This window comes from Larimichthys crocea, chromosome XXIII (genome assembly GCF_000972845.2).
Source record: "Larimichthys crocea isolate SSNF chromosome XXIII, L_crocea_2.0, whole genome shotgun sequence".
NCBI classification, from domain to species: Eukaryota; Metazoa; Chordata; class Actinopteri; family Sciaenidae; genus Larimichthys; species Larimichthys crocea.
This window is the reverse complement of record NC_040033.1, coordinates 12,264,797-12,288,525: the sequence shown is the minus strand read 5'-3', so window position 1 is coordinate 12,288,525 and position 23,729 is coordinate 12,264,797. Positions and strand designations below refer to the sequence as shown.

The 23,729-nt window shown below is 41.5% G+C and overlaps 1 protein-coding gene across 2 annotated transcripts in view; it reads right to left on the bottom strand.

The window, feature by feature from the left end:
- sema5a (sema domain, seven thrombospondin repeats (type 1 and type 1-like), transmembrane domain (TM) and short cytoplasmic domain, (semaphorin) 5A) overlaps positions 1-23,729 on the bottom strand; it is a 117,188-nt gene that overhangs the window by 82,311 nt on the left and 11,148 nt on the right. For both annotated transcript variants that reach the window (XR_003461587.1, XM_027274323.1), the window contains exon 2: positions 3,286-3,497. Coding sequence is in view for 1 of the 2 variants with exons in the window: in XM_027274323.1 (XP_027130124.1) it covers positions 3,286-3,433 (148 nt within the window). In the remaining variant the exon portion in view is untranslated. The remainder of the gene's footprint in view (positions 1-3,285; positions 3,498-23,729) is intronic.

The window sequence follows — 23,729 nt, the reverse complement described above, 5'->3', positions numbered from 1 at the left end:
CCAGCTCGGCTGAACAGGAGCCATGGCAGCCTCATTCTGCACATTCTCAAAAACCAGGGATTACACTACATTACATGGAGCACAATGAGTCACAAAAGAGAATGATAATAGGTTTAACGAGAGGTTTCTCTTCCTTCACACACTGTTTGGGTGCACACACATGCGTGCGTATGTGTATATGTGTCAACGTTTTTCTGTAACCATTGTTTTTTGTGTGTTCATTGCAAAAAAAAAAGAAAAAAAAGCAAGGGCTGTAATTTGGCAGTCTCTGAAAAAGCTTTGTCTAGCGTACAACTTGCAACAATGAGATGTCTAAGGACCACACAACGACTATCATCAGCCCATGAAAGGAAAGTTATTAAAAAACTGAGCCAAAATATAACTGTGAAGGCAAAGATTAATGGACATCTTTATGAGACTATGGGAATTAGCAGCTGCTGTGCAAAGGTGCTGATTCTGACAAGGTGAGAATAAATATGTTCGGGGTGGAAGTAAACAAAGCATGATGTTAAAACTCCACGTGACAGCAAAAAAAAACATGTAAGCATGCAAGTCTGCAGAGCTTTAAAGCTTAGAAACTTTGGGTGAACTTTTAGGGGTCAAGGTAATGAAAATTACCTTGCGTACATGTTTCATTTAATGAACGATAACTCCACCTTTGAATGCAGATAGGCGGCACTGAGTTGACTGCCTCTGGTTTTCCGTGTAACCCAAAAAAAGCACACAGCCTTACCCTCGTTCACACACAAACTAAATTGAACCTCGAAATATCATCCTGGCGTCACCCACCGCAAATCACGTTGCCCAGTGGAGCGACCTGGAGAAACTGAGAAATGATTCAACTTCCTTTGAAGCGTGGGAATGTCAACTAGGAGACAACCAATTGTGCTCATTTGGATTCCCTTGGGAAAGAGAAGCACAGTTGTTTTCCTCGCCACTCAATTACGTAAAATTACTTGAGGAAAAATCATCATTGTGTTCATTGCTTTTTTGTTGCGTGAGGGTATAGTAGAAGGGAAGGAAAGAACTGCCCAGTCAGTACGTAAATTACCGTCTCTAAACACCCCCTCAAGTTTTTGGTTTTGTACCAGCGCCACAAGCTGAATTTACTGTACAGGCATGGTAGCTGAAATTTCAGGGACAAACATTTCACAGCCGGGGCGAACAAAACCAAAACTATGTGTGTGGCTAGATATCTCAAGAGGTAAGTGAGTACATTCAAGTTAAACTGACCTTTTAGCTTTAACCATACAAAATCTACTAAACCACTGTGTCATCACAGCTAATCACTCAGATCAAAGACACTAAACCACAGACGGCGAAGCCTCTGACTTCCTCTCGCTTTCTTCTTTCTTTTTCCGTGTTCATGAACCATGTCTGATTACTAACTGTACTGTCGACCCTTTTTTTTAAATTAATGCTTCTATATTTCAACCAAAACATTAAGCCACTGGAGCTTAATGGGCCATTCTGGTACATTAGAGAACAGAAATGCATTGACCACAGCTGATCCACTGGCTGGTCTATCCTCTTCATGCAGAAAACACAAGGCAGGAACGTATGACGTTATCTGGGCAGTTCGTCATCATCACTGCACTCAATCGGTGCTGAGGGTCGAGTGCCACCTCAGCTAACAATGAAGTGACAAAGACTGAAGAAATATGGAGTGATAGAGGGAGAAATGGATGTGGAGGGGGAGTCCTTTTGTCTGTGCTGGGTGGTTATACTTAATATAAGTCTTGGCATGCATGTGGATCCTTGTACACATGCAGTGACCTTGCTGTTATAGTCAATTTCGCCCTAGACAGAATGCTATGTGATTATCTGACTGGGACTGTGCTGGACTAAAAACAGCTCAATGACATTTTGCTGCTTTGCAATGGGTAGACAGGACCGCATTGATCGCTATTGATTCTTTCTTTCGACTAAGTTTCACGGCATTTCATTACAGTTTAGTTGTTCGATAGCAATGTAAAATAAAGGATAAGGACGATGAAATCTGATGCGTCGTGTACTGTATCTAAAAACTGCAGAGCCATGTAGTAATTAAAGGCCTTATGAGGAAGGTTGTGTCTGCATTGTGTCTCGAGGGAAGGAATGAAGATAGAAAAAAAAGAAAGAAAAGGAAAGGATTGAAGAAAGAGACAACCTATAATCTTAAAGGATCTTGACAATAAAGAAGTAAAAGATGGCTGAGCCTCCTTCTCTTAGTTACTCACAAAGCAAATTTGCAGTTTACATGGATTTACACATCAAAATTCTTATTAATCTTCTGTTTAGTTAGGGGTAGACAAAAGCAGGCTTACATTTGTAGACCACCTGTATTGCAGCTGAAATGACAAAGTTAAAAAAACCCATCTCCGGCTGACTTTTTAATGTTTCCAGCTGACATCTACATGAATTTTGTAAATAGGGTCTTAAATATGCACTTCATGACTGCATGATATTGAGGCTAAGGCTCTGTGTTTCAGACAACACTGGTAAGAATAGGTTTAGTACATGCTAGTGTACTATCAAATTCATACATCTTTGCTTTGGTGTTTTTTGGTTTTAAAGAGGTCAAAGAGAAGACACCAACCTCTAGAATTCTTTAAATATGACTGCATATAAACAACAGTAGTGCAGTGTATATGCACTGTCTTTTTACAGTTGTTAAGCCTGCACACTCTTTAAGGTAGGGGTTTATTAAACATTGACTTAAACAAGTATGACTACATGGTAATCAAAGGTTTCGAGTAGACTTACTGTTTTCATGTTAGTGTTGAACAACTTTATGATGACTTTTATTTGGACAGTGCTTTTCAGAGTGTTTTACTCCAGATTACCTTTGTTACTGTTTACAAAGTAGACCTGATAACAATCCCAACATTACGGTCAATATCTCGTTTGCAGCCATGTGGAAACTATCAGACATCCCCTCAAAAAGGCAATTGCTAACTAGATGCCTAATAAAAATGTCAAAGTACTTTACTGTACTATTTTAATTTGATCATCACTTTGCTGACGACTAAGAGCTGATGACATAAGTCCAATAGTGTTTGTCGCCTAGCAACAGTAACAGCAAAACAAAACAAGAAAATGTCGATAACTATATATAAGCTTGTGAAGAGTGAAAGAAGGGCACGACGGTGAAATGGATGTAGAAATAGGAGGATATAAATAACTAACTACAGCGTACAGAAATGTTCACATGATTACAAAGGTATATAAAAAACTTAATGAGTCCAATCCATCATCTCGCCCTGCAGTGTGTGCACGTTTATGCGTGTTTCTCCGAACACTTACCTGAATGTGGGATGAGCGGATGCTCTGTCTTGTAACAGGGCGATTCAGGCAGCAGCACCGGACCTCTCCTACTGGCCACGCCTCCAGGCCGCAGGACCAGCATGCACTGCAGGAGCAGCAGTGCATGCTGAGTGACAGGGCGTCCCATTAGGGCCTGGGCTTGGCTCACTTCTCCTCAGGCCTCAGGGGCCAAGAGCATAGGAGAGACACACCTGAAAGGACAAAAAAAGAGGAATTTAGGTTTAAACAAAGACTTATTTTATATAAGTTTTATGCTTGATATAGTGTAGCACCTCTGCAATCTCCAAGGATTCCCTCCAGAAGATGAAAAACAGGAAAATAAATCCTTAGATAAAAGTCAACGCGAAGGTGAGAGGTGCAGGGAGGAGAGTGTGACAGATTGGGTAAAGTGTGAGGAGTTTTTGCTGAGCCTGTGTGCTCCTCGCAGACAGCCAACCTCTCACCTCTGACATGAATCAGACATGGCTTTCCATTAACTCACACACCTCGAGTGTGTGTACGCGTGTGTGTGTGTGTCCTCTAATATGTGAAATGATGTGCCCTTTGTGCACGCCAGGTCCCACTGTGGAGGAGCTTCGTTGTATGCAACGATGAAGGGCGACTGAACGTGTGCTGTGTACGTTCATTCATGTGTTATTCATTACTAAGAGTTGTTGTTTGCATATGTGACTGATATATGCACTGCACAGCACTCCTCATGGACCAATTACATCCTATAGCTTCTCCGAACTTCATATGTTTTTATTCACAATCAAACACTCGAATTGCTGCACGTGATTATTATATAATGCTTATGGCAGATTCATGCCTCCCAGAAAGCAGTTTTTAAATCCCAAGTGGTTAGGATTTCTTTTCTATGTGGGGGTGAATTGATCATCAGTCTAGGGCCATCTACATCATTACATTTTAATCACTGATGTGATGCTATTATAAATAATGATTCACGCTGCGTGCAACAGAAGAATAAACCTCTGTACACCACATTTTGAGCGGTGTGTGTGGTGGAGTAAAGACACTAAAGATGTTAGCTCTTATGTGCAAGTAAGGGTAAGCATTTGCTTCTCTAAAGCTTTCAGGACAGGCAGTGTGCTGTGTAGCTGTAACCCGTGGAGAATTCTTATTATTTTATGGTATGTGAAATAGGCTTTTCATCTGTCCAGTCAGTGGTGAAAGAAGAAACGATGCTCTGTAGAGCAAGAACAGAACAATCCTCCCTCCATGACAGAGTTGATTTAGTGTGAATGGTAGGTTGCAAATAAGCAAAAACTATTAATATTACATTTGTTATGGGAAGGCAGCACACTGCAAAAAAAAAAAAAAAAAAAAAGAGCTAAGAAAGAAATAGTGAACATTTTCTCTCCTCAGACCAACCTCATCTCCACTTCTCTCTGAAGTATGAATCCCCCCTAGTGCTGTAAAGCTCGGAGTAGCTCTGGGGTAAAACATAAGGGACCTCTCTACTCCTGCTTTCAAACGAAAAACCCTAATTCTGTGAGTGCCGTGGTCTTATTTCATTTTCTCCTTCGATGGAAAGTTTACCCTGCCTTTAGTGTGCACGAATAAGCTCTGTGACCTTGAGGCCTATATGGAATTCATTCAAAGTCCAGTGTATAAATGCACAGGCGGCAAGGATATGTGCTTTTCCCTAACCCACGGAGTAATGTAAAACACCTGTCAGCCACGGCAGAAAAAGCAAGTGACAGCCAGCGCCGGTTGCCTCTGTTTCTTTTCCTTTTCGCCTTGACGGTTCACGCGTCAGCCTCTGTACTCTTTTCGCAGTTTCTTTAGTCAGCCTGTCGTTTTACATGTCACTTTTCTTTGTCTGCTAGTTTTCTTGACAGTCTTTAATGTTTTTTTTTTCCCCTTACCAAAAAGCCATTTTACCAGTTCCAACGGTGAGTGAGCAAGTCATTTCCCCCAGGTAGTCTCCAGGACATTCTTCTTGTCATTTTTTATACAGTCATAAACTTTAATGTTCGCATTCACTTAGGGGAAATATTTCATAATCTGTTGGGCACAGATGTGAACTTGGATGTATGAAATTAGATTATTGAATTGTGTGTGAATGTGTGAAAGGGCTGTGGACACTGTGAGACACACACACACACACACACACACACACACACACACACACACACACACACACAGAGGGCTGGCTGACAGGAGCAGGAGCACACTGGTGAGTTGTGTGCTCTTTGTTAACCTCCCTCCTTCTGTAACAGCCCTGCACACAATCTCCTGTCAGCTCATACCCGCCTGCACACACAAGGACACACACACACACAAATACACACATTTGTGCATGTTCAGAAAACAAAGTTTCTCCATCTCATGTTCATTTTGTAACACTATTTAAAAAACAAGTGACTATGTGAACAGTTGTTGTTATTGTCAGTTATCACTCACTAATTCAGAAAATTTTTAAACCCTTTGTTGTAGTTCAATTTAATATTAAAGGCGCCCTGCTGAGATTTCTAGTAAACAAACAAAAGTTACACTTGCATTCATTATTTAGGATTATTCACCGAAGCACACACAAATGTGTTTCATATTTCCTTCCACATAAAACACTTGCAGAGCCGATTTGTGTAACGGCAATTCTGATATTTTTTTTCAAAATACATTGGAAAATAGTTGCCAAAAATGTGTGAAAAGACTTTGAATGATGTATTACTGAAATGTGGAGTTGGAGGTTAAAACAGTTTTTCATCAGTTTTCAGTCAAGGATTTTTTTGGGCGGACCTAAAGGGTGGCTCGATGACACATTGAGGCCACCCTGAGCATACTCCTGCACCCCGAGCAGAGAGATAGAGATTAATTCATCTCACTCAGATTGTTTCAAAGTTAGTCATGTCATTTTCTGAACTCATCTGACACGTTTCAGTCGCTTCAAAATTGCTGCCTGACTGCTCCCACGAGTGGGCGTGGCTTCAGCACATTCTCTTTGTCGCGCATTACAACCACCAACAAAATAGCGACAGAAATGTGTATTGAGTTGCTTGTATGTAATACAAATATTAAAACCAGATCATTAAAAATAATCTACTATAGCACTACTATAAGAAATCCACCCTCATTGTACTTTCTACATCTGGATCTAATGAATCTCAAAATATTTCTATCTCTCTTTTTTTGCATGAAAATGAACCCTAATGAAAACCTTTCATCACATGGTGAAGCAATTACAAACTCTTAAATCTAAAATACTGTAAATATTTATAAAAATAAAAAAAATGCGCATGACACATCTAACCTGATTTATGGGCACATGTGCATTTGCATCATGCCTTTTAAGTAACAGAGCAGACAGACAGCCGTGACTTGATTTAAAACCAAACCATTTGAACTGTTGTTTCATTTCCCTAAAGTGATCTCTGGTGGATCCTATTTTCTCTTTAACTCACCACAAGCCACCGACGGGTCCTGTGGGAGAAAACTGGAAGAGCTTTCTGTGCAGTTCGGTGGTCTAAACTCTAAATCATCTCCAGGGCATGAGTACAAGCCTCCGCAATACCTCCTCCTCCTCCTCCTCCTTATGCTCCCACTCCTACTTCTTTCTCTGTCTCTCTTTCACACCTCTACGAATACGGACACACAAAAACACACCTACAGTACAGTGTATTCACAGCACACACACACACACACACACACACATGCTAAAAGCACCCTGGGACCCGGTGATGGATATCATACTTGTGCATTCAGGGCACTAAACACAGGGAGCCCTACAGCCAACAAAAAACTAAACATAGGGTAAACGATGTTGACATTTGAATGAACGGAGCAGATAATACAGTGTAATTTCTTCCCTTTTGCTTCCTTCAAATTCTTTTGTTGAATTTTGACACATACCAATGTGAGCATCATCAGCATGCTTTATTACCCACGCGTTTTGGCTATCTCCACTTTATCAGGGTGGCATCTCAGGTTTGATTCTGCTTCTCCTAAACACAGTTGGTCAATCGGCCATGTGACTTAACAAAAGAAATATAAGTTACCATAAATACAAGACATACACAAGAAGATCTACAGCCATCAGTAGGAGGTAAAACTGTAATCACTCGCAATTTTCCAGTACAAAGCAGCTGATTCTACGCTTTTGCAGCGTTAGATTTCGTGCGGCGTTTTATCTTTTAACATTACGATAATCCACTGAGTCAGTCCTAATGATCAAAACGGATCACTCTTAACTGTCTGTATAACTCTAAGATGTGTTCACCATCAAATCCTCACACGCAAACTATTCCACACAAGTGGTGGAATGTAACTAAGTACATTTACTGAAGTTTGTATCGGAGTATTTGCACGGCCTGGTATTATTACTTTTACTTAATGAAAAGATCTGAATACTGGAAACAATCGCGTGTCGTGTGATCACTTCTACAAAGGTTTGTAGCCACAGTCTGTGAACACGGAACAGGCCGACATCAGAGAGGAACAAACAGTGGCAGGAAAAAGAAAAGAAGCAGAGACACACTGGGGATGGTTTACCATGCTGTATGTGTTCAAGTGTATGTGTTCCAAGAGCAAATATCAGAGGTGAGGCAGACAAAATGAAGCCTGGCAGGAGCATGCCTACAATACTCCCTAAACATGAATTCTGTGTTTCAGACATCACCCAACCATCACAATCACCCAAGTCCCTGATTTGAATGGAGACCTTTATCGTCACTTAGATGATATGAAATGCATATTATTCCTCCTGAAATATTGTGCTGCTTGTCTAATTTTGGTGCTGACGTCCTCTCAAACCCGACAATTAAGGACAGAAAGAAGAAAAGAATGCACTTGTAGGCCACTTGCAGGAAAAATGCACTGAGCAGTAGTACTGAATAGCTGCTTACTTACTTGATAAGTTGCATAATGGCATATTCAGCTGCGTATAGAAAGTATTGCACACAGACACGTACACACACTCACTCCTCTGCATCCTTGCATTTTGGGAGTTGAGGTGTCAGCTAACTAATCAATTGAAGTCTTCCTGCGGTAACGAGTGCAGAGAGGATCATATTAACACCAGTATTGATTTTGTCTGAAGGGGACTTCATGATGGTTGAATTACACTATACATAATGAACAGGCTCCCGCATAAAACGCCGGCTTTGTATTTGTCACGCTGACACATACATTCATATACAGACACACACACACACACACACACACACACACACACACACACACACACACACACACAGACAGGCTCACATACAAACACGTTTGTCAAATGTGAGTGCTGCAGTGATGATCCATCTGTCCAAACACAGACGGGGGAGTGTGAGATCGGGGTCACAACACAGTGCTGATAGATGCTTCTCTCTTTCGCTTGCTCTCTCTCAGGCCAGACAGGACACACACCAGTAAAATCAACCCAGACTTTGCTTTAGACCAGAGCACACAAAGACAATACAAAGCTGCCTTTATGCATTTATGTGTGTGTGTGTGTGTGTTTAGATACGATGGCCTGTTTATCACTCTGTCCATCAGACGGTTTATTGCCAGTTTATGTTTGTTATTCTTTGTCTCTGTCTGCCACTTGGTATCTGTGATTTTGGTGTTTAGACCAAAGTGCACATTTGCTCTTTACTTTGCCTTTGCTGACTGATCTGATTTTCTGAATGTCAGACTGAATGATTGAACCAAATTATTGATAAATCAAAGAACAAAACGGTGACAAATTCAAAGTCTAACTTACTTACCGACTGGCAAGTGAACAACTTATTCACTGCGACTGTGAGTGACCGACGGACTAGAAGATCGACTGGCTTGCTGTCAGTCTGCAGGGCTGAATGACAAACTATCTGACAAAATAACGAACTAGGTGACTGACTGACAGAGAGACTGGTGAGGCACATGAGTGAGTGAAAGACTGCATAAAACTCAAAATGATTGACAGACCGAGTGGCCAGCTGACTGGCTTTTCTTCTTTCCTGGCTTTTTTGCCACTGTCGGATTCCTCAAACTTCTATCGTGCCCCTTTCTGTCCCTACCTTTCACTGACCTTTTCCCTCACTGTTTCACTGGTAGCTCAGTCCAGCGGGCGTCTCATGGGATCTCAGAGGAGGTTGACAGAGAGAATGACAGAGTGATGATACCGCCATCAAAGGCTCATCACCGCACAGCGGGGCCCTTTCCACTCCATGACCCCCCAGATCAGAGGGCAGATTAATTCAGTACGAAGAAATGTTTGTGTCTCTCCAAGAGTGGGAATGAAAAGCACACTTGGATCTAATGACTTGCTTGTTTTGAACCTTATCTGAGCTGCACAGTGTGGCTTTTGAAGCCCAAATCAAATGTGCACATGTGCAGTTTCTCTCTCTCTCTCCCTGCTGAATGCATTTCACACTCCAGCTTTCTTACTCTGTACGATATTCCTCTGCATTCGGATCGAATAAGTCATTCTGCTGCTGTGGAGGAGAGAAAGAATGACGCACACTGGGGCCTGTGTGAGGATGTCATTATGTATTATGTGCAATATATTTTACTTTACTTTACAACTGTTACAGATTTTATTTAGTGCCTGTTTGCTCATCCATTTTCTGTTTTGAGCTCCATTATTGGACCTGCCTGAATAAAAAAATCTTATTCCCTCCTTCTTATGATATATTTTGGACAATTATTATATTTTATTATGAATCATTTCAGTCAAACTGGACTTAAAACAATTGTTTCTTATGAAATTAGTATATACTGTCACCTTGATGTTCATGTATGCTTGAACTTATTTGGTCCAAACAGAGATGTTTAATACATTTTTTCTGCAGTGACAGCGCCCCCTACATTAGTGCCCTCCATTGAGTATGAATTTTTTTTTTCATGCATGAATTTAAAAAGTTTGTAATGACCTATTTTAGAAACAAAGACTAACATCTGGTGAGAATCAGTGCTAATGTTAGCAAGTTAAGCCTCAAGCTTACAGTTTTTGAGCGGAAGATAGTTTGCCTAGCTCTCTAGGACAAACAAACTTCCCAAATGTCGAATTTGGTGGACTTGGTGGGAATTTTGAAGAAGTGGAAAACCATGTTTACTCAGCTTTCTATGACTTGTACTTTGCTGTGTTTGTATGTTTTGTGTCTCTTTTTTTATTTTTATTGTATTTGTTCTTATTGTGTAAACCACAGTCTCCTAGCAACTGCTGCCATATGGGACACACACCCACCAAGAGGCTTGAAGCTTCACACAGGTATGTCCAAAAACAGGTCCATGCTGAAAAATGGAAATATATGCACAATAGCCACAGAATCCTTATAATTTATACGTCCTTGCACAAAAAAAAAAATGCTGAGCTTTCCAATTTCAGTTCAACCTTAAAGCCCAAGTGGATGCACGACAAAGAAAGTCTTTGTGCTGGAAAATCGCTCTTTGTCTTTCCTATGTTCACACGTGCTCTTTTCTTTAGTGTTATCTTTGCCTGCACACAATCTGAATCTGAGGTTGAATTCCATCGTGTTCCACAAACAACTCTTTATTAGTATTAACATTAAACCGAACAAATAGTGGATCAGTTTCCTCCTGCCGGAATGACGCTCCGAGATTCCAATCTGGTGTTTGATTTCCGACCGCCCGAATGGAGAGCTGTGATTTTCTGTGTTTTCTCTGCTTTCAGGGAAGGGACCCAGCTGATGAGACACAGAACACGCTGGGGAGCAGCAGGACAGCAGCTTCTCTGGTGGTGGACTGAAACTAACACTGCAGGAACTTACTCATAGTTTGTTCCACAAAGCTTCTGCTGAAACTTTTAAATAGTCTTGGGGTCAATTTAAGAAAATGTCACCCTCCTCTGCTCCTGAGTAATGGTTGTGCACACCTCAGCCCCTCTGGTATTCTTCTATTTTTTTTCTACATACTGAAAAACACAATGAATCTTAAACACACCAGAGTCTGTGTACTGTACTGAGCTGAAAGGCTTTCTTTTTTTTTTTTGACCAACCCTGATGACTCGTATGACCACAACCAAAGCTTTGGTCCAGCTAAATCTGGGACGCACATCACACACTTTTGCCACAGAAACACACACGCACACACCGACTCTCTCTGCACTGTCTTGCTTTAAAAACACACCCAGCAATTTCATCCGAGTCCCACCCTAACTCTCCAGAGGTTCCCAAATCCTGCTGTTATTTTTACTCAACTCGCTTAGCCTCTAGCACTTGTGCTGATGCATTACCACGTGCCTGAATGCAGTCTGCGTGTGTGTGCACACAACACAACTCCAGACGTGGAAAAGCTTCAACAACATGCAATATGTGGCAGAAAAAGAAAAAAGAAAGTGACATCATGCCTGAAAAAAGGGAGAAACATTCGTGTGAAAGCTCTCATGCGGCACTAGATCACCAGCATGACCTGGACCTGTCTCGCTTGCCTGCATGATTGCTGAAGGTAGATCAGTACGACCTGTGACTTGCAACTATTATACAAATTCTCTCAGGTTAGCCCTTTGAATACAGAGCAGGGCTTTTAAAATTGTTCACTTCCAGATTTAGGTCAAGGTAAGGCAGAGTCAGGACTTGTAGCCTACACAGCCGACTTCATAATTACGGAGAATTAATCATTTCGGAGGGTGGTTGGTTTCTTCTCGGCTTTAGACAAGGATACTTTGAAAATAGAAACACTGAGTAATCTTTTCATTTTTATTCGTTTCTTTTAGGAACTGTGCCTCGTTCCTCTTAAAGGAAAAGTTGGACTTAAATAAATATGCTCTTTTTTTTTTTTTTTGTTAAATCTGCAGCTCGCTGATTTAGCTTAGCATGAAGCAGAAACAGGGGAAACAGGCAACAGAATGTGCTTACCAGCTCCTCTAAAGCTCAGACATATCTTGTCTGATTTATTAGAACAAAACCAGAAAAACAATGTTTTTGTGTTTTTTTTACAAGAGCAGCTACAAGACAACCAGCTGAGATACCAGGAAATAACTGTTCCCGACCAAGGAATAGTCCCACGCAAAAACGTAAAATGGCAATTTGTCATTCTTTTTTACAGATGAAACAACCAAGATATAATCTGTTAATTACTGAGCTCTAGGCTACGTTCACACTGCAGACAAAAGTGGTCCAAATCTGATTCTTCTGCTCATATGTGACTCATATTTGTATTTTGTTGTCTTGACAGTGGTCCCAAGGATGTTTTACAACCTCAGTGTGAACATTCAGATCTGAATTCATGTGACTTTTAAGTCACTTTAGATCAACATTTGATCAAGAAATGGAGGTAGGCATCGGAGATACAGTGAGGTGTTAGACCTCGTAGGTATTTATGCTGACACTTCTATATAAAAACATCAGAGGATGTAGAGAAACCAGGCTGTGTTTGCTCCAATTCTGCATCCACACACACACACCTCAGCACCAGAAGTAGCAGCTTTTGTTACACTTCACTTCTCATCCTTGTTATCGTCAGCTCATGAATTTGACAGCTTCCACATCAACTTCTAAATGAACAGACAATCGTCTCATCAAGCTCTCGGGCAAGAACGCAAATATTGGACAGCACACTCTCTGCCTTTCAGTGCCAGTTAACATTATTCCACAAGCTGTCTTTACCTCTACGACCAGGGCTGCAGCTGCTGAGAGATGTCTTTATCGGGGCGGCAGTAGCTCAGTCCATAGAGACTTGGCTTGGGAACCGGAGAGTGCTCGCAGGGCTGCCCATCTCTGTCCATATTGCATGTCTATGAGCCCTTTGTTTGTGTGTGTGTGGTTGAGTTTCAGGGTTACAATGCATGTAAATATAACTGAGTGAAAAAAGATTTTAATAAAGCATCTCTTCTTCTTCTTCTTCTTCTTTATAACACAGCGTCTGTCAACTTTGTGACAAAGTCCTGTGGCTGACCCAGGTACTGATCGTCTGTTGAGACGGCAGCTCTGACACGTAGTCCAGACCCTCAGGCTACTGTCTGAGCTGCTCTCAGTGTCAAGAAAGCGCAGTTCACAGGGAGGAAATTGTCACAACAACCTTGCAGCTCTGGAGTGGCTTAAATCTCAGAAAAGAAACTGAGTTTGTCACCGCTGTCCCACAACTACATCTCACCGTCAGTTGATATTTCCCTAACAACCTCAGCAAGGTACTACAAGGTTACCTCTCTGACAGGAAAGCAAGTGTAAAGTTGCTGCCAGCTCCCTTATATAAAGTTACAAGGTGCTTCTTCAATGCCAGTGTCATCGATGACTTTGATTTAACAGGTAGCACCAAAGATGAACACAGGCCCCAAAACCCCTAAACTGATTTGCATGCCTGAGATCAGTTTTCTGTCATTTTCTCAATGTTTAACTGCTTGGGTAAAATACTGCCATCAAAGATATCTTGCACTTCAAAGCTTTTGTTCTCCATGCGGTGTATTATCAAGGCCGATCCACATGAGAAGAGTGGTGTCGTCTGACACCTGATCAAGCTCTGCAACAAAATAACTCGCCTCACGTGCCGAAAACACAAATATTAAACCTGTGCACTCGTACCGGCACATGCACACTCACCTGGGACTGCAGCGATAAGGGGCATAAAGCCCACCACTGAGGGATGGTGACATTTTTAAAGCTTTAATTACATGCTTGGCTAACGGGTAGGCGACTGTCTCGCTGGGCGCAAAATTACACTATCACAGTCTACAGCTGTGCAGAGAGACGAGTCTAAAACTGACTTGCCATTCACACAAACACACCTACCCACTGCACCGCTGAGGCGAAGAACTGAAAGTGAGGGCGCTCGCTGCTCTGCCAATATCAAGGGTAACTACTAACCACAAGATCAGCTCATTGATCTATACTTTCAAAAGGACACCGGAGAATGAAATGCTACCTTGATGCTAACCAGGCTCTAAATGAAAAAGAAAATTGCAGTCACCCAAGGGTATATTCCTCACGTTCAGCTGAGAATGTGGAAACCAGTGAGTGGAGCTGCATTGAATACTGCAGTTTTGAATCATCCAATTACTAATATCGTAATCAATCATATCAGCTTTAGCTGTGACAGGATATGACTGGAGGAATGATGGATGAAATCTCTCACAGATAGATTTCACTGCAGGGGAGGTCGAGTCTCTATGGTTACTCTTGTGGTAAATGTACAGAGCTCTGAACTGTGTGTAGTGTTGCATCTTCTCTAGCAAAGCTGGAAAGTTCAAAAAGTACATTTACTCGGGCACTCATCGAAGTGTTTTTTGTCAAATTAAAGGCTGCACTAGTTAAGAGCTACGTGTAATGCAAACGGGGTCACTGATTATGCAAATTATTGCTCATGTCTGCTGCTTTTTAGGTTTCAGCCCATAACTTCACTTCAATGTTTTGATTCCGTCTCGTCGTGTTTTTTGTTGTTTTTGGAGCCACAGCAAGCTTTTATTTTTCTTTTCAGCAAAAAAGTTAAAACCCAGAAATAAAATGCTACGTGCCCAGCACAAATTGGCAGTGATGAAGTTTGCGACTAGTTGGTGAATGCACCATTTAACCCAAGAGCAAAGACCAAAAGCAGAACTATAAGGAGAGTGAATATTGGACTCGCGTGTCTCGGTTTCTATCGGGCTTTCTAGCTATCAGGTTCACCCTATGAGCTTAAAAGGTCATCACATGTTATCTCATCTTTTGCTTCCCCCTAGCAGTTTTAGCAAATTCAATGCTTTTCATGCGACAGCAACAATAGAAAAGTATGATGGATTGGTATGGTTAAATGTAAAGAGTTTGGTTTCAATGTAAGTTTCCAGTTTTCTACATAATGTATTCTCTTTCAGTGATATATAATTACTCTTTAAGCACTTAAGGACAAACATGCTAACTTAGTATTTCTCACACATGGAGCTCTGCTCAAAGCGTGTGATTCTTTTACTTTACTGAAGGAGTTGATTGCTTAAAGTTGGTGAACTAGGTATAATCTGCATGCCAGAAATCTCATTTGCTCACTTTTTTTTTCTTTTTTAAACTCTGGTCCTCTGCTGACAAAAGTCCCACTCGGTCAAACCCAAAGGAAGGCAGGGGGTAGGGAGACGAGTACTATAATCAGTCTTCCCACATGTTTCTTGCAATCAACATATCCAAGATAACAAGCCTAACAGGCTGCCAACTCCTACAGCTCAGTAATTATATGCCTGAAAAACAACAACAACCACCTCTTTGGCAGGAAAAAAAAAAAAACAAAGCATACACTCATATACTTTGACACACGTGAAAAAAAAAAAAACCTGCAGATGGGGAGGGAGCCATAAGGAAGCTGCCTTCAGATGAGTCGTCTTCCTGTATCTGAAAAAATGTGGCAGGAGGGATAGTAAATTAGCTCTTGGCTCCACTGGAACCAATTAATTACCCGAGCGCGTGCGTGTGTGTGTGTGTGTGCGTCCTACGTGTGTCTGTTGAGTGTCCTGGCCTTTGTAATTTGTCCCGTTAACGCCAGAGACAGGCACAATAGCGGAGAGTTATGGCATTAATGAGATAGGAGAGATGGGTTTGGTTAACGGCAGCTGTTTTAACACAGAAATGGATGCGGTGTGTGTTTGGGTGTTTATGTATGTGTCCGTGCGTGTGTGCGCCTGCCTGAGTCTCCGTCTCTCAGAGCGCGTCTCCCAAGGGTAAACTGGAACAACAGAGGAGCAAAGTCAGAGACAGAGCCTGCAGGCATCCGATGTGATCGTGTCTCTGCTAGACCAAGCAAACAGATGTAGGCCTACAGTATCTTCCTGTCTCGACTCTATCTTTCTCCCCCCCGTTTGCCGCCCTTTCTTTCTTCTGAGTCTGAAGGATTGTGTTTCAGCGAGAGCTGAATGGACTCGTCCACCCTGACAGTTAGTCCCCTCAAAAATAAAGACGCCTGAGACTTTGAGACACTTTCAGAATCAACCTGCGCACCTTAGCCTGGGGCAACTTGTGTCTCTGGATCTATTAAGGCCATGTACAGGCACAAACTTCAGCCTAACTCTGGAATGCACTACTTCAGTACTTTTTGTCTACTGGAGCAGGGCCTACGGGTAAGGGCTCTAATTGGACATTTGATTCCCAGTTGGAGTCCCGAAGAAGACTTTATTAGTCTGCGGTACAATTAGGAGACACCACACTTGAAATGCAGTGATTCAGCACTTAGATCTATATTACATGCGCTGTACACACTTGCATAGAAACAGATAATGACATGTTGCAAGCTCCTGCATGCATGAAGAAATATGATGCATCAACAGCAAACCTCAAGTTAATTCGCTCCAAGCGCCGGTTTTGGAGGAAGTTTGATATGTTTGTCAAACATAGGGTGCACACGCACACTTTAAAAAAAAAAATAGAGTTAAATAAACAGATTCACTGTAAATATATTAATTTCGCTGGTGTATCTTTCGAGTCAGTGGTACCTCTTGAGGTCATGCGATGCACATATTCAAAATGACTGGTTAATAAGCTTATTTACATCCTGTGAAGATGGGAGTGAGTAAATCAAATGGTTTGTGCTGTGTCTTTGAAATTCAACGCATTAAAGAGGCTAACTTTTAACGTCTAAGCTCGGTGATTAGGAATCTGCTGGGAGGCGGTAATTGCATTTCCTTCTGTGTGATCCAGTGTATTTTCCCCTTGAGGGAGAACAGGCTGTTTTTTTGATGAAGCACAACAACATATACATCTCGCAAACAAACTCTCAGAGGGGGGAAAAAACCACGAAAGCAAGGAAGAGTATGGGCCAGCTATCACAAGTATTAATAGATGGGAGAGATGTCCATCATTAGACAGTCGCATCATGATGTCAGTGTAAGGAGTTTTTCACTTGAGGATGATAGCTGTAGTCCACACTGACCCTAGAATGACAAAATGGTAAAAAAGCGTCAATCAAACAAAACGTTTTCTTCATCGCAAACTCTGCACAATGCCGTAAAAACACTGCTGTTGACTACAGCTCAAAAATAACTTATTAACCTTAATGTCGCCCTACACAGTGCAGCATGAATATTCAGCAGTACTGTAGCTGACAGCTTTAACAACCCATATTTTACATCTTAACACTGACTCATTTAAGTCAACACATCTGGTAAAAAAAAAAAAAAGCTTAAGACCACACCACATATGGCCCCGTCATTATCTCACCAACATCAATAGATGCCATTATCTACATGCTTAGGTCCAAAGGCTTAATGATCAAGATGTCCTTCACCGTGTGCTCATTAACCACTGTGACAAAGCCTTTTGTGCAGGTAGATTTCCTCTGTAAATGCCAGTTGGAAGGTCACAAGAAGCAGTGAATTAGAGCACAAGTTGACAAAGTGCCAAGAAGGAAGCAGTGGTTAAATTAAGGTTTTGCCCTCATAAGAAAGCGCTTGTGGGGATATGGAAAATGGTTAACCAAACTAAAGGTGAAATACTAACTATCAAATGGAAATGTCTCTTTGGTGTAGCCTTTACACAGGAATGACGCACTTTCATAGCAGCATGAGGATGGGAGGGAGCGAGGGGTGGGTTTGGAAGCTGCCACACTTTGTAGACAACAACAGGAGGGGGGACATCAAACTTCTAAGGGAAACAGAAAACTGAGGCTCAGCTTGATTTTCTTCGGTTGTCATTATTGATGCTGATCCCTCGGCACGTCACGCTACACTCTCACCACACTCATCAGGTCTCACTATAATGTTTCCACACTGTCTCTCTCTCTGATCAATGACACTCTGCCCTCCTTAAAAGGCTGAAACTTCAGACAGAGAGCGTGAACTGTACAGTTAAATCCAATCCGCCGGTGTGCTGCTAAATCATCAACATGCCACATTAGATGGATGGGGGAGGATGTAAAGCAGGCATAGATCACAGGTGTGCAAGTCATATGATAGGACAAGAGCTAAGGAACATCACATCTCTGAGCCCTAAAACACACAATCAACTGTGCTGTCATAATCTGGAGTAGTGATTATGTCGGTGTTTTACTGTTTGTCTGTTCTTAAGTGGTTTTGTTTGTGCTCATATTGTTATGCGTTTGCTTTTTTTATTTGTCTCTGCTTATGAGCTTTTGTCTGTTTTCTCATATGCCATCAACCTGCCAGTGACTACAAATGAAGATAAGGCTGCACGACTAAATCTGGCATACTTAAATGATGGATTCAAGTGCCTGTGTTAATTAATGTGCATTATTCTTATTTAAATACATGAGCAAATAAACAAGTAAAGTAAATACACGCACACACACACACACACACACACACACACACACACACACAAGTGGCTTTGAGGAATGCACCAGTTTTACCTGTTATATCAGTATCTGAGATCCTGGCCAAACATAATGTTCAATGTTTTGCTGTGTTTATTTGCAGTGGTGAGCAATTTTTTGAGACAATAAACTACTGCAGATATAAAACCATCACTTCCTGATGGTGCTGTACAATAAATGCAGTTTAATGTGAGCGTGGTAGCTGAAGGCCTTCACTGTGAAACCGAACGAGCTGACGATGCTGTTTGCAGTTGGCTAATGTGACAGTGTCTGACAATTTCATTTAGTCTAAAACGTAATTTTGAATCATTGCATGGATAAATAAAATAGTGTTATTACCAAAACTTAATAAAGTGGAGCAACTCGGCGAACGCAACTAAATTAAAAGAAAAGTCTCAGACTATGCTAGATGCTCAAAGTAGCTATTGGCTGTTCTAAAAGTTGTTAGAAGTCGTCACCCAATTTGCATAATTGACCGTGTAATCGCAATGGACGCTATAGGAGAGAGGAATAACATCGTGAGATAGACAAAAAAATCTAGCACCAAACTCAAAGTACAGGAGATCACCAACATGATTCCGATTTATCTCGAGGGTTATTATGAGTGTCTAAAGAGATTCCGATTTATCTCGAGGGTTATTATGAGTGTCTAAAGAAATTCATAAAAACTGAGATTTTTCACTGAAAAAAAGTGTAGTTTCGCAGTATTCAAACAAAATATCACCATATTAAACAGTAACTTACCAAGTCAGCGATCAATATTGTAAAATACTTTTGCAACAATTGTACAACAGCTTAAATACAAGCACACCCGCACGTACACGGATGCAGTCTTCAAAACAACAATGCTCTTTTCAGCTCATGTCATAACTGCCTTGTAGCGACAACGCAGCCTTTTAAGACTCCATATGACAAACATTTGTTGAATACTTGAGGACGTCACAGTCAAGCGACTAATTGCAAGTCTATGGGGCACGGTGTCACAAACACCGACAACACGAAACAAGTTTCCTCTAATTGACCTAAATGAGCAGTGTAACAAATAGAAATCACTTTGATATCATGTCATCACCTCCCTCGGAAAAGAAAAAAAAAAACAGACAGCGGGGGAGTAGAGGCTACAAAGAATTGAAAAAAAACACACCCTGTCTGTCTGTGAGGCCCCGGAAAAAAGTATGTGTCAGTGCACTAATGCTATCTGTCGGGACAAATCACATATCAAACAGGCTCGTAAACATTTCTACTTTTTTTTTTTTTGTCTGGGTGAAACTACAGACGTAGAATAATGAAAAACTCACCCCTCTGTCTCGTTCGGAGGTGGGTGGATGGTCTATAATTGTTATAAGAATGCATGTGTCAGCAGGCATACAGTAGGAGAGCAGGTGTGTATGTATAAACGTACTGAGCAGCTTCAGGCTTCATGTTGGTGTTTAATGAGCTTTGTGAGGGGTGGGGGGCGGACTCCAATGTTTCCGGGATAAAAGTAAAGCACTGTTGTCTCTATTTGGGCCAGTATTAACTCTGTGCCTTTGTAGCTGCAGGCTGCACTACTAACTTGATTAGCCGGGAACGGGCCAGGTGCATTGTGCCCTTCTTGTCACTGAAACGAAGGCTCGCACAAGGACAGGCTGACTCGAACACACAGATTAGTACACAAGAGGACAAACACGCCACAGCCATCCTTCTTTATACCTTCCCTCCCCATTTTTTTTATGTCTTTTACCTCATACATGCTCCCGAAATGCCACCCAGGAGCAAAAACAATACCGTCTAATCAGCAGCAACAGTTCCATCAACCTCCCCGACAGATGAAGAGACACACATGCCGATATGGCATATGTCTATAGCAGTGACAGGTCTAATTTAAGCTGACAGCTAAATATATAGCCAGCGACGATGGCCCTCTGAACCAAGCAGTATCATGATCCCTTTGATGGCTCAACATCAAAGCTGAATATCATCTCTTTTAACTCCCAATATATTCATTCACTTTCTATGTTTAGGTCCTGCCTCATATTGCTGTGGAGTTACCTTGTCCTTGTGATGCATATTAATGTAGGGTGCACATATCAGTAACACCTAAGCGCCTAAAGCCACACTCCAAAACTCCAGGCTCATCGGATTTTGGTCGCCTGACCCAAATTTCCCCGAAATGATGCCGCGTATTAATTTGGAAATGCCTTCCTGTGTCATTATGATAACAATTACAGGTTGTGGTCCCGGTTAATACCCCTTCACTGCTTTAAATCCCCAGGAGTCAGCCGCAAGAATACTAGGCGTATTTAATGTGTGGTCTCCACCGGTGTTGACACACCGGCCCCGGGGTCCATCTGCACTTGATTGTAGGCCAAAAACAGATGTTCCTGCCCACATACGTGTGTTTATGTGTGTTTGCATAGTTCCTTAACCGGTTTAAAGCATGCGTGTGTGGAGAATATGTGTGTGCGCACACAGCTGTCTACCTGACCCAAATATATCTATTACTGCTGAAATACCTCTTTGTCAGTAAGAGCGTACCTGACCCACTTGTATCAGTTTATGTTTACTTGCATGTTCCTCTGAGTTTCTGTCCGCGGCCTCCGTGTGTTTATTTTTGTTTTATATGTTATGCATTTTTTAAGGTGTTGTGAGCAGCTGCTTTTCTGATCATGTTTATTAGTATTTACATGTGTCTTCCTCGACGTGTGCAGTGGAACGTGGCATTTGTGTTTCTTTAATGTCTGCAAAAACGCCTCGAAACCCCAAAGAAAGAGTGTTTTGTAGAGCTGAAACAATTTGACAATTGACAGTGATTTAGTTTTGTAGAGCTGAAACAATTTGACAATTGACAGTGATTTACGATTTAGCTGCGATTTGCTTATACATCACAGGGAAATGTGTGGTAAAACAGTAAAAATATCTTTGGGTTTTGGACTGCTGGTCGGATAAAAGGAATTTAAAGACATCACCTGGGACTCCTGGAAAGTATAAAGAGTGTCTTTCACTGTTTTCTGATATTTTCTGGACAGAACCAAGAAATAATCAGCAGATTAAATAATTATGAAAATATTCAACACTCCTAGTGCTGCGTAAGCTGTAAAAATATCAGTTTTATATGTGTTATATGCGTCTTCTCCACTGTGCTTGTATGTAAATGCACACAGCAGTTGTTCTTGTGTTTCTTTTATACTTGTATGTTGGGGCGTATAGTCCAACCAGAAGCTGTGTCACATTTAGCAAACCACATTTTAAATGAAATGCTGAAGAAATCAATAAACAGAAATGAAACAACTGCATCCATGAAGGATGACAAGATGGGCAATCTAATGGGACAATTCATCCCAAAATCCAAAATACCGATTTCTCTGTAATAGTGCTATTTATGCATCACGTTTCGGTGTGAGTTGCCGAATTTTGGAGATATCGACTGTAGAGATGTCTGCCTTCTCTCAAATATAATAAAACTAGACGGCACTCATCTTGTGGTGCCAAAAAGAAAAGAAAAGAAAAACATTTGAAAACTCAACAGCAGTGTCTCTTTGTTTTGAGCAGTTTCATGTGGGAGCTATTTTCTTTCTACCTAACTACACCTGCCCATTGTGTCACCACATCACCTAGCATAGTGTGCATCTGCTCACGGACCTGCACTGGGATACAGTTGGCAGATGATGTTCGTTTCTTTTTGGCGTTTTGAGCACCACAAGCAGAGTGCCATCTAGTTCCATTATATTTGAGAGAAGGCAGACGTCTCCAAAACATGGGAGCTCACATCAAAACAATCTAGATGGATAAAAATAGCACCACGGGGAAAGAGGCAAAATATATGTTTTTGATTTGGGGTGAACGGAAATCTATGCTCTGTTAAAAGATAATGTTTCTTTCAACTCTGAAAGAAACATTATAGAACATCCTGATAGGATGTTAGATCAACTAATCAGCCTGCTTGACACACAAGTATTTGAATATGACTGCAATATTTCTCTGTGTTATCTTTATCTTGGACAAAATCCTCATTATAATCATGTTTTTTGTTTCTTGTGAGCCTTATTCATGTCTTTTCCTTTCTGAATCTGACAAAAATCTCTCTTACAACATCAACTTAGTATTTCACACAGATCTACGTACACACATTGTACTTATTCCCAATTGTAAAAGGTCTAAGTGATGTCATTTTTTGTATTTAAATATATAATATCAGACAAGCTGGGGGTATTTTCAGTCCCGCAGTAGCATAGGAGAATCGAAAGTATCCAAAAGTGCATGATCACACAGTTACACCGGCTGGTGTTGTTGAGACGCGAGCAGTCGGTGGACAAAGTCAGAGCAAATTTAAGTGTGTACGTGCGTGACAATGCCATATAACTGTGCTGCGATTTTATGCTCCGGTTGAACACTCCAGTGAGTTCGTCTGGGCGTCTGCATATATTATTTTTGCCTTGTCTACTATTTTGGTTCTAGTGAGCGTATATGAAAATATGCACACACACACACAAAGACATGTCCATGAATGTCAACATGCACGTGAGCAAATGTATTCCTGTGTCTGCCAGTGAATCTTGCTGAGGCACCGGGACTGAGAAGACATGATGTAGTGGAGTAACGGCTTTCAGTACTCACACTGACCCGCTCTTCAAAACAAGACAAGAGAGAAGCAAAAGACTGAGAGAGAGAGGGTGAAGAGGGTGAAGAGGCGAGAAAGTCGTTTAGGGTCACTTGAGGTAGATTACTAAAAAGAGGGCCGGTAATAATGAGAGGAATGGAGGAACAAAGGATGAAGGGGATGCAGGGGGAGGATGAAGAGCAGAGGCTGGGTGAGATGAAATGAAGGGGACAGGCTTGGATGGAGGGAAGAGGAGAGGGGTGTTAAAGAGGTTAGGCGGGAACAAAAGGAGTGGTGAGTGAGCAGGAGAATGGAGAGGATTAATAGGAGATGAGTGCGAGATGGAAAGAAAGAAAGGAGTCTCAGTGGAAGGAAAGAAGGATTGTGGCCTTGCTATGAAGAGAATCTGGGATCACCATGAATAACACACACCACATGCCATAAAGCTGCGATTCCTCATATCTCTGCAGTCCAGTGTGTGTGTGTGTGTGTCGTGTGTCAGGAGAGTGGTCCCACAGAGGTAATTGAATCAGGACATGAAAACAACAGGGGAACAGATTTGGGGTGAGGTGGTCAAACGCAGCTGGAAAAGCAACAGTTACCCTTCGTTTTCAACTAAAGGGAAAGGAAACAGCGTTTTTTTTTTTCTGGGTATCTGGGACTGCGGTGTCTAGAGAGCTGACTCTACATGGCCTTT